This window comes from Gastrolobium bilobum, unplaced genomic scaffold, assembly GCF_033153095.1.
Source record: "Gastrolobium bilobum isolate Gb01-03AN ecotype WA unplaced genomic scaffold, APGP_CSIRO_Gbil_v1 utg36545, whole genome shotgun sequence".
Lineage (NCBI taxonomy): Eukaryota > Viridiplantae > Streptophyta > Magnoliopsida > Fabales > Fabaceae > Gastrolobium > Gastrolobium bilobum.
The window spans coordinates 398,969-411,136 of record NW_026898360.1 but is presented as its reverse complement, the minus strand read 5'-3'; the positions used below and the strand labels follow the sequence as shown (position 1 = coordinate 411,136).

General features: G+C 38.6%; 2 protein-coding genes across 2 annotated transcripts; one reads left to right on the top strand and one right to left on the bottom strand.

The window, feature by feature from the left end:
- Window positions 1–5,078: 5,078 nt before the first annotated feature.
- On the bottom strand, window positions 5,079–7,055 carry LOC133315332 (receptor-like protein 56). Its single transcript, XM_061516932.1, has one exon. The coding sequence runs from the start codon at window positions 7,053–7,055 to the stop codon at window positions 5,079–5,081; it is 1,977 nt and encodes a 658-aa protein (XP_061372916.1).
- Window positions 7,056–8,884: 1,829 nt separating this feature from the next.
- On the top strand, window positions 8,885–11,180 carry LOC133315331 (uncharacterized). The gene is made up of 3 exons (XM_061516931.1): window positions 8,885–8,971; window positions 9,027–10,645; window positions 10,745–11,180. Exons 1-3 carry the CDS (start codon window positions 8,885–8,887, stop codon window positions 11,178–11,180), a joined length of 2,142 nt encoding a protein of 713 aa, XP_061372915.1.
- Window positions 11,181–12,168: the final 988 nt, after the last annotated feature.

Genomic DNA, 12,168 nt, shown 5'->3' with positions numbered 1-12,168 from the left:
TTAACATATCATCGTATTAAGCTGCGCTTAATTAAAAATGCGGAATATCTTTTTCTTTTCAATTATGACTTCATTATACTTAGCCAAGTTGATTACTTAATCAATTTCATAAAATGTCGCCTGTATGTAAATTGCAAATAAACATCTAACTGAAATACCTCATAACATAGATAAAGTGAGTATCTAAAATCCGGATCTACAACACGTAGTCCGGACAATATCCTGATACATTATTACAACTCCAAATAAAACAAGACATAATCAAGTCTATGTGGCATGGACAAACCCCATGCTTACTAAAGCAACGTCATAACAACAACGTCTCAACAAGATAATCCATAATCATAAATGAAGCTAAAAGCAGCATAAACAAGTAACATCTATCAGCTAAGCTCTGGCCTCCTGCCACTAGAGGTCTCAACCCCCGCATTACCTGAACCTGAAATAAGCATTCCCCAAACGTGGGGTGAGATCTCTAAACCAGAAATCTCAGTAAGACAAGGGGTTCTCAAGGATCTTCCACCTCAAGCTCACTTACATGTGCAATATAATTTCAAAAGCAGTAATTTCCAATATAAGTTCCAAAACTATGCAGTGCAATAGATATTCATGCCATGTGTGTTTAAACTATTCTACTGGCTAGAGAAATGCAGGAATACGTCTATTACCCACACGTAGTACAAGGAACACCGCTTGCACCTCACCCACAGCCTCTTCATCGTGTATGTACCACATACTCAGGCTTACCGTAGAGGTGGAACACCACATGCATATCATAAAGGCACTAGCATCTAACAGCTCAATAGCATTTCCAAAACATCAAAAGCATGTAACACAGCACGCATGTAACCATACCCCCATGGGACATGGTGGAACCACAACATGGCTAAACCAAGGACACGAAAGCTTACCTTGCAAGCTAGCTATCCCAGCCAAGAGTCCACACAGCTCAAGTCCAACACACAGCAGATCACAATCTGATTTAGGACCAGCAAGCATATCAACAACAAAGCTCCAAAGCATAAACATAAAGACTATGTTTTTCCTTTTACGATTTATGTCTTAAGGCTTCACACAAAGCCATAAGCCCTTAACCACTTGATTCTGACCTAGTTCAATTAAAACAGAAGTTCAACTTCATCAATCTAGGATCCACAAACCCCCAATAGCCTACTGTATGAATAGTGCAGCTACTGTTCTTCGAAATCCCAGAATATCCGGATATTCGTCGGGGGCATATCCGGACATCAATATCCGGATATCCAGATCCCCATATCCGGATATCAATATTCGGATATTTCGCGACAGACAGCAGCTTCTGCATTCGCGAAGATATCCAACCAATGTACCATTTTTAACACTTTAAAACGTCAAAGCATGCATTTTAAATCTGTTTTAGGTCCACATACCAGTTGGTTACTTGTTTAACCCATTAACATGCAAAGACATCACCTTTAAACCATTAAAACTCATGAACTAGGTTGGGCAACTCACCAAAGCTTCAAACTCAGAAATGGAAGGCTCTTGGAGCTCACCAAACAGCTCCAAATATACTGACTTGCAAGGAGCACAAAAATGCCACACCAAAGGTTCGTTCTTGCACCAAAAGATGACTCCTTGGCACCACAAATACCAAGCCAAAGAACCACACCCTCTCTAAACTCAAAGTCAGCACCTATCCTCACCAAGGCAGTAGCAAGAACTCAAAAAACAATCCCTTTTTACTTCCCAAGGCTAGAATGCACTCACCCATAGAGTTTTCATGAAGAACCCAAGAGGAAATGAGGTCTCTTGGTGTCTCAAATGGAAGGAGAAGGAGGTGGTAAGGTGGCTGGTGTCACACCTTCAACAAACTCACGTAGGAGAAATGTATGGCCTAGGGTTTTGGGCCATACTTTAGTATATATAGTCACTTAAACCATAAACACACAGTATTATCTTTAATTGCTACGCTTAGCATTTTAATCCCAAACTCAGAATTCTTAACCTACTCAATTTTATAAGAATTATCATATTTTTCTTATATTTTTAATAGCACCTTTCCGGTACGCGCTTTTCATAGCCAATATCAGTTTCTGGCACCAGTTCTCATTATTTTAACTTGAAACTCATTTTACAAGTCCTATATATATTTCTAGGAATTATTTCCTAATTCTCATATATAATTAATTAATTTCCTTAATTAAGGGTTCAGGTTCTTACACCCTACCCTACCAAGAATCTGGTATGGCCCTATGAATCTTTGGCTAAGCTTCCTCACTCCAAGGGCACAACCAACACCGGTGACAAGTGAAAGTCTCACAAACACGTGCTTACCCTCACTGAACTCCAATGGTCGATTCTTAACATCATAATAAGTCTTCTAGCAATTCTGCACCTGCTTCAACTTTTCCCTGATCATCTAGATCTGTTGGGTAGTATCTTGGACGAAGTCCAAGCCAAAAAAATCCTTATCTCCAACCTCAGACCAACAGGTAGGAGTCCGACACCTCCTACCATACAGTGCCTCGTAGGGCGGCATGCCCAGGCTACCATGAAAAATGTTATTGTATGAAAACTCAACCAATGGCAGGTACCTATCCCGTGCTGAGCCCTGCTCCAAGGTGCAAGCCCTCAACATGTCCTCCAATGTCTGGATGGTCCGCTCAGTTTGTCCATCAGTCTGAGGGTGATAGGCTGTACTCAGTCTCAACTGCGTACCAAAAGCTCCCTGCAGCGCCTCCCAGAACCGAGATGTGAACTTCGGGTCCCTATCACTGATGATACTCTCGGGCATCCCGTGAAGCCTCATGATCTCACGAACATATAGTCTGGCCAACTGCTCAGTAGTGAAGCTCACCTTTACCGGAATAAAATGGGCAGACTTAGTCAATCTGTCCACAATGACCCAGATAGAGTCACAATCGGCCTGAGTCTTAGGCAATCCCACCATGAAGTCCATGGAAATGCTCTCCCAATTCCACTGCGGTATCTCAAGAGGTTGAAGCTTACTAGACGGCTTCTGGTGTTCTATCTTCACCTTCTAGCATATCAAACACTTGGACACATAAACAACTATGTCTTTCTTCTTGCCCGGCCACCAGAAGTTTCTCTTCAAGTCCTGGTACATCTTTGTAGCACCAGGATGGACAGTGAATTAGCACCAAAACATAGCCACGAAAATGAGCATGAAGGTAGGTCTTTTATTCCACAAGGTAGCTTCTTGGAGCTTCAAAGACCAAAGAAAGTAGCTTTCCAACCCCACAACCAAAGGTATCAGCCTCACACACTCCACACAGTGGTTGGGCACTCAGAATGTGGTGTCACTCTAGCTCCCAAGGCTTGCTCGCAACATCTAAGGTGATAGAATGAGGAAAATTGGAAGGAAAATGATCACTTGGTTCACAAGTTGTAGAGAGGAGAAGGTGACAAGCTTGGGAGACAACAAGCTTCAGAAATGGAGGCGCAACATGTATTAAAATCTGACCTAGGGACATGTGCCCTCATATTTATAGGTGTATCAATTTTTTTTTTTTATAAACCTAGGTCTATCAATTTTAATCACATTGTATTAGCGCTAATATATTTTTCATTTTAAATGTTTCCTGCATTATAGATATATATATATATATATATATATATATATATATATATATATATATATATATAGGGTTTAGTGAGTGGGGTTTAGTGAGTGTACAGTGACTGGATGTAGAAATCGGTCCAGTGCACTATGTTCTCCCGCAAGAACACAGTGCAATAAAAATTATAACAATGTTCTTCCGGGAGAACACCTGAAGAACACCATTGTAATATTTATTGCACTAAGTTCTAGTGGGAGAACTTAGTGCACTGGACGGTTCAGTGACTGAATTTTTAATTTTTCCATATATATATATATATATATATATATATACTTAAATTTTATTTTTATCTTTTCTCCCGTCTCTTCGTATCTTTAATTTAGATTCATCTACTACCGACCTCAACTAATTTAGGATAAATATTTTGTTGATGTTGAAGGCAAAAAAGTAAGAATGTCAAAATCTCGAACCTTAGCGCACTTCGTTCTTTCAACGAGGCCTTGGCTACTTTGACACTATGTTTTAAGGGTAATATTTTTTATATTGTAGGAGATAAAATTATCTTCTGCACTCACCTTTATAAGTATGACCCGTATTTTCTTTGTTTCTTCTCTTCGTAACCCACACACTTTTATCCGCGTATAGGAAATAACAACATTAGAAACATTAAACTCATATTTTAATCACATAAACCTTAAGGGCTTGTTTGGTGTGATGTATAAAGCCTGATAGTATAAGCTTATACTATACGTTATGACATTTTCAGTTGATGTATTAATATTATATATAGGAGTGGTGGATTAGGCCTGATAAGAGGTTGATGTATTAATATTGCTTACTTGCAACTACAATTTCCAAAAACCAATATATCATTTCAATATTTATATATTAAAATAAATTTTTTTAATATATTAATTTTTAAAATATTGGAGGATATTATCTTATACAATATCATACCAAACGCTGGATAATATTAAAATTTAATCAGGTCTTATATTATGAGGCCTTATCCTATACTATGCACCAAACATGCCCTAAGACAGTAAGAGTTATTGGAGATCGGTGTTGAAGATATAATTAACTGGGGCAATTTTAAATCATTAGCAATGTAAAATATTAAAGAACTTATTAAATAAGAGTACTCCTTAGCTTTGGGAATATGTCCTGCATTCGATTTTAACACTGATGAACATATGCACAGCAGCATCACTAATCCAGAAGAAGAAAATGTCTAACTGTATTTTTGTAATGGCGTTGATTTATTTACACAATGTAATTTCAAATGCACTACTATAACCAAGTGCATGTCCTTTTAGCGTGAAATTGGCAAGTTCTCACAAGAAAATATATTGTTGACTTGGTGAATAAAAAATAACAATAGAATAACATTAATATAGTTCATGAGATATTGAGGGACTTGAAAAATCCAACACAAACTAGTTCTTCTCATACGTTTTAGGAAAACCATCACTTCTTATTACAACAACTAACATGAGCAATTTATTTCACAACTTTCTAGTAGAATGCATCTTCAAGAAACTTACCAAAGCACTTAAGGAGGCACCCTTCAACAAAATAAAACCATGCTCTCCGCCAATGAGGATTGATCCAAAGGATTGTTAGCAATGCTAGGAGCACCATGACATAGGATCCACCAAAACTCCAATAAAAGGAAGTGAAATCAATTGCAGAATCATTTTTGTCTCCATCATTTAATGGAGTTGGTGGAGGTGGCGGTGTTGCAATGCCTCTGTTACTATTATTATAAGAAAGATATGGATTTCCTATGTAGCTGCTCTCATCAAAAGTACCAAACTGTCCCTTATTAGGTGCTCTACCTGACAAATTGTTGTAGGAGACATTGAAGTCAGATAAAGAATACAAGTCCTGTAAATGAAGAGGGATTTGTCCACCCAAGTTGTTAAATGAAAGATCTAAGCTCTCAATGTTTTCTAGCTTTCCAAAGCTCTCTGGAATTGGTCCATTGAGATGGTTATGAGACAAGTTCAGTGAATGGAGGGCATTTAGATCTCCTATTTGGTGTGGAATCTCTCCTGTGAGTTGATTAGATGACAAGTCTAACCCTGACATGAATTCAAGTATATTACCTTTATAAGATAGGGGTGAACCTTTTGTTACGAATTGCACTTCTTGAGTGAGACCCATAACAATAACTTGTTTTAATAATAAGTCAATATCGTGCATAAGTGGTAAAGAATCTTTATAAATGTCCCCAAATGACAAATTATTTAAGCAAGATGGTATAGAGCCAATGAAGTTATTGTGTGAAAGGTCCAAGATACTGATTTTTTGTAACTGACATATTTGAGTGGAAAGTTGGCCTTGCAACTGATTACCTCCCAATAAAAGAAACTCCAAAGACTTAAGCCCATATATGCTCTCTGGAATAGTTCCAGTAAATTTGTTATCACTCAAATCAATGGCCACTGTAAATGCATCAGTTATCTCAGTTATCGGGCCAGTAAGATTATTTCCCTGCAAGAAAACATATGATGGCATTTTGAAGCAAGAGGGTAGTGCACCGGACAATTTATTTTGAGATAGATCTAAAAGAAAAAGCTCAAGCTGGCAAAATTCTTTTGTTATTGCACCTTCAAAGTTGTTCCTTGATGCGGTTAAGGTCCTAAGCCAAAGTTTTCCAATCCCAGTGGGAAGTGTTCCATTAAGCTGGTTATTATCCATCATCAATTCTTCTAATGACATGCATCCATTAAGAATGTTCTCAGGTACTTTGCCAGAAAAATTATTGTGTCCCAAATCGAATATCCACAACCTTGACATGTTTCCAATTGAAGCAGGAATATGATCATCAAACATATTGCTTGAGACATCAAAAATCACTAGATTTGGGAGGAAGAATCCTATGTCATTGGGGAGCTCGCCTTGGATCTTATTGTTTGATAAGTCCAAAGAGGATAATTGATCCATCTGATGATTTAGATCAAAGGGTAGTTTAAAAGGTCCTGTGAAAGAATTATGACCTAAATGCACTTCTTCTAGTTTTGGATTGTTCACAAGCAACCATATGGGAAACATACCAACCAAGTTGTTACCTGATAGATCAATATATCTCAAGCCATTTTGATATAAAAGGAAAGTAGGAATCCTTTTTGTAGGTAAGTTTACTTGAGAATGGGCCATTCCTAGGCATTCAAACTGAAATGATGGAACCCAAGGGGGATTTTCAGTTTCTACTTGAAATGTTGTAGAATTCATATAGCTCAGTTGCAATACCTTAAGCTTTGAATGGTTACTCAAGATGTTTAATGAGAATAAACCCTCAAATTTATTGCGAGAAAGGTAAAGATACTCCAGAGATGTCAGGCGAGCAATCAAAGTTGCTGGAATGCTCCCAGTTAAGGAGTTATCTGAGAGATCAAGAATCCGAAGTAATGTCAAATTGCCAAGGCATGTATCCACAGTTCCTCTGAAATAATTATTTGACAGATGTAGCTCTTGAAGTTGCTTCATTTCACATAAACCTAAATTGAGAAGATTGAAAAGAAAATTATAGTATTTAAACAAAGGGTTATATTACTCTCATGTTGCATGACATAATATAACTTCCTACAGACTCATCGATTTCCGTGCTTTTCTTTTTTCTTTTTTTTTCTTTTTTAATAAATAATGGGACCCACTACATGAATGTATCTATCACATGAGATAATATATCTCCTATTACATGAGAGTAATATAACCCTTAAACAAAAATACATTGGTGTGTAGATGCTACCTTATCAGTCAATATACTTCATAAATGAAGGATTATTTATCAATGTAGAATTACATAAATGATGGATACAATAATACTAAAGAATTACTTATTTGCTCATGTTGATTTGTTAAAGATGCGTTGCAGAATAAACCAGTTAGATTAAGGACTTCTATCTTGCTTAGACCAGCCAAAACTTTACAATAATGAAAAGAGAGATATGTGAATTTAGACACGTTATTAGTGTATAACGTGAGCTATTAATTGAATGGATAAAAGTAGGGTTGGCAAAACAGGCCAACTCGGCACGACCCGGCTCGACCCAACCTGCATACAACCCGAAAAAAACGAGACGGGATAGGGTTGGCTCGAAAATAAAAACATGCCAGAAAATCCAACCCAACCCGACCCGAGTCGGGTTAGGGTTGGCTCGCGGGTTGGCTCAAAAATATGGCTCATGGGATGGCTTGAAAAAATAGCTCGCAAGTTGGCTCGAAAATTGGCTCGCGGGTTGGCTCGAAAATTGCTCACGGGTTGGCTCGTTTTCAGCCTATTTAAATGACCCTGTAATATTAATGCACCAGCTATGTGGCTTCCATCAGCTTAAAAAAAGGGTTACAAAATTAGAAATAGAAGCAAAATAATTTAATTTCTAATTTTCTTCACAACAAATTTGCATCAACATCAAGAAACAATCAAAATCACTTGCTACCAAGTGGGTAAGATATCTCAGAGCCAGCATAGCCTAACAATATAAAAATGACATGGATGTGAGAAGATTAGGGACTTAGGTTTAGAGAAGGAAGAAAAATGATGACAACATGTGTGGGTTTTGTCTATTTTTGTATATTATATTTTGTATTTTTTATAATAATAATAAAAAAAACACCTGCGAGCTGACTCGTTTGACCCGCGGGTTGACTCATTTTTTCACGAGCTGGATCGAGTCGGGTTGGCTCGCGTTGGCATCTCATTTTTGCTAACCCAACTCGGCTCATTTTTGGCGGTTTACGACGGGTTGGCTCGTTTTTGCCAACCCTAGATAAAACTCGTTTAATGTCAATTTATTTTTTAAGTTACTTATAATTTTAAGTGGCTAAAATTTAAGAACAGATACATTTTTATTTATACACTTAAATGTTTTTACTTAGGGATTAATGTTTCTCATGATGTATGAGATAATTTTATCTCCTACATACACAAAAAAGTGTGTGGGGTCTACATTTTTTTCTCTCTCTTCTTTTTACATACCCCACATGGGTCCCACACATTTATAGGAAATAAAATTATCTCTTATAATATCAAAAACAATAATCCCTTTTACCTAATCAAATACATTTTGCTCTTCGAACATAAACTAAAGTCAAAGAACCTTAATGAATGCTTAATATATTAGTCAATCTATATATTAAAGCAATATAATGCGTTTATACCTCAATTTTTTTTAATTTTATTTGATTGTAGTTGCACCATCAATAATTTAATCTTAACAAATAGAACAAGGTGGGGAATATTGATAATCTAATCCAGTGAACGCGTAGGCGCGTGAGAATCTTTTATTTTGCTCTGCTAGGGTTCTTCGCGGTTTATGGTGGGAAAAGGGGAAAGAATCCCTAAATCTGAGGGGGATTCATCAATTAACAGGGATTCTAAGAATGCGAAGGGTGAACCGATGGTGGATCTGGAGAAGCAGGTCGAACCTCTGATTGTGGGCACAATGGAGGTTGAAGGGGGGAAACAAATCTATTCCGATTGAGGTCGAAGGATCTGGAGCGGGGTTCGAAGCGGAGGAGGAAGTGAAGAGAGATCCTAGGAAGCTGGTATCCTATAAGGATCAACTCTTTCGTGTCAATGGAGTTTGGGACGGTTGTCTTGAGAATGAAGAGGACGACTGGCTTGCGGAATCCAAAAGAGAGGAGCTCGAGGAAGAAGAGGCTATGAAGGCGTATGAGCAGAACGGGGAGGATGATCCTTTAAATCCGTTCTATCAGTTTGATGTGCTGGAGAAACTCGAACAGTGCAAGCGATGGAGGAAGGCATTGATAGTCAAGCTTATGGGGAAGCGGCTAGGTGCGAAATTCTTATGGAATAGGCTGCATAGGCTCTGGAACCTAGAAGGGGAGTATAGGGTTCTGAATCTGGAGAATGATCATTATATGATCGAATTTGAAAAATCACAGGACTATCTCTTCGTTCAACAACAGGGGCCGTGGGTGGTGGCTGATCATTATCTCATAGTGCAGAGATGGAGGCCCAACTTCGATCCCTATGATGAGGGAGTAAGGAAGATAGCAGTTTGGATCAGAATCCCAGGGGTTCCTAGGGAGTTCTATACTCATAAAGACTTATGGAGAATGGGGAATATGGTGGGGAAAACCCTGAGGATTGACAAAAGTTCTCTCAGGATTAGTGGTCAAGGTCAACTTGAAGAGATCACTGATAAGGGAAAGTTTGCTCGAATTTGCATGGAAATTGACTTGAACAAAAGCCTACTCTCAAAATTTAGAATAGGCCAAAGACAGTTATATATTGGATATGAGGGACTTCATTTAGTATGCTTCCTATGTGGGCAATATGGGCATAGGAAGGATCAATGCCAGATGAATCCTGACAATTTGAAGAAGGTAGAGGAAGCTGCTGGAGGAGTGGACCACTGTAATCATTCGAATCACAACCAGAATGAGGCTGAACCCAAGGAAGGAATTGAGAAAAGTCAAGAAGTAGATGGCTTTGGGAGCTGGATGACTATCCAGAGAAGAAATTTCAAAAGACCTACTCAGTACCAGAAATCCAAGGAAGGCCCTGTGAGAAAGGAGAAGTCTAATCCAGAGGAGAATGGCATCCCAGCTAAGGATCGTGCCACTGGTTCTAGATTTGGTCATTTAGAAGGTGAGTCAGAAGAGAGAGCTCCTAGAAGTAATGATAATGCTAATGTGGCTGACACGAGTAATAGCAAGATTCTTGGTGAATTGAGCCAACCAAAAAAAAGTCAAGGTGGGAAGAAAAAGAAGAATAGTACAGAGAATGGAGCCAAAGGTTTGGGGAAAAAACCAATTAGCTCAGTTCCTCAGGAGAACTCTAGGGGATCCATACAGAAGAAGCCTCTAAGGGAAGCTATTCTGATTGAAAGGGGAAGGAATAAAGGGAGTATGCAGGTTGAGACTGGTTCCGGAGCTAAAGTATCAACCAGTAGTTCAGGAGTTGTTCTGTTACAGAGGAATGAGATGGAGATATCTAACCAAGCAGTCCCTGGTCATAAGGAAAATCCCCCTGATGGAAGTAGTGCAGATCATGGTGTTTGTCTAGATGGGAGAGCTGATATGGCTTTGGATGACATCACAAATGCCATGTGCATCAGTAACTAACCAATGGTTTGGTTAGCTAAGGTCAGGTTCTGTCACTTTCTGTATATAGCTTTCCTTTTGAATAATTGCTTTTGGAATTGTAGAGGAGTAGGGAAAAGAGAATTCCCTGCTCTAATTAGAGATATGAAATATAGGTTCAATATTAAAGTGTTGGCCTTATTAGAGACTAAGATTCAGGGTGATAGAGGGGATACAATTATAAAGAAGTTGGGGTTTTCTAAGTTTTTCAAACAGGAAGCTGTGGGATTTTCAGGAGGAATTTGGGTTTTGTGGGATAGCAGAGATGTTGAGGTGGAGATTATTCAATCTCACCATCAATATGTGCATACTAGAATTGTTTATATTGAAGATAGGAGGTGGGAATTAGCTACTTTTGTTTATGGGAGCCCTAGGAGGGTTGAGAGGATCAGATTATGGGAGGATTTGGAGTTACTGGCTTGTGCTATTAATTCTCCCTGGGTGATCCTGGGAGACTTCAATTCTGTACTGGGCCCTTCTGAGAAGTGTGGAGGTAAATAGATTTGTTGGAGAAGTGTTCGGGAGATGTATGATTGTCTTGAGGGCTGTGGAATGTCAGATATAGGGTTTAAAGGGCCAAGATTTACATGGAAAAGGGGAAGTTTACAAGAAAGAATTGATAGACCTGTTGCTAATGAGGATTGGAATTTAGCATGGCCTAATAGAGTGTTAGGGCATCTTCCTTTCTTCAACTCGGACCACAGGCCAATTCTGTTAAGTTGTTGCAATGATTTCCATGACAATAAGAGGGGGAAGCAGTTTAAGTTCTTAGCTGCTTGGCTTACACATTCTGACTTTGGGAACTTGGTTAAGAAGTGTTAGGAGAAGGATGTGTATTGGTTGGATGCTAGGGATGGTTTTGAGGAAGAGGCAGTTAGATGGCACCATGACATTTTTAGGGAGAAAATGAGACAGAAGCATAGAATTTATGCTAGATTATAAGGTCTGGATTTGCAGTTGGAAGATAGATATGACAGAGAGCTTGAGAGGTTGCAGAGAGATCTTTGGAAAGATTTGGAGAAAATTCTGCTTAGAGAAGAGCTTAATTGGTTCCAAAGATCTAGAGTCAATTGGCTGAAATTTGGGGACAAAAACTCAAAGTTTTTTCATTCCTCTACTGTTGCTAGAAGAAGGTTTAACAAAGTGGTTGCAATAAAAAATGAGCTTGGTGAGTGGACCTCAGATACAAAGGAGATGGTGGATGTAGCAGTGAATTATTTTGAAAAGTTATTTCATGCTGAAGATGTTGGGTATGAGGGGTTCCCTATAAAGGGAATTTTTCCTAAGATGGAGGAGACAGGTTTGAAGTATTTAGCCAGGGCTCCAGATGTAGAAGAGATCAGAAGAGTGGTGTTTAGAATGGGCAGATTTAAGGCTCCAGGCCCTGATGGATTGCATGCAGCTTTCTTTCAAACCCAATGGGCTATAGGTTGTTGGTGAACAAGGATGCTTTATGGGCCAGAATTATGAGAAATAAATATAATCTGGA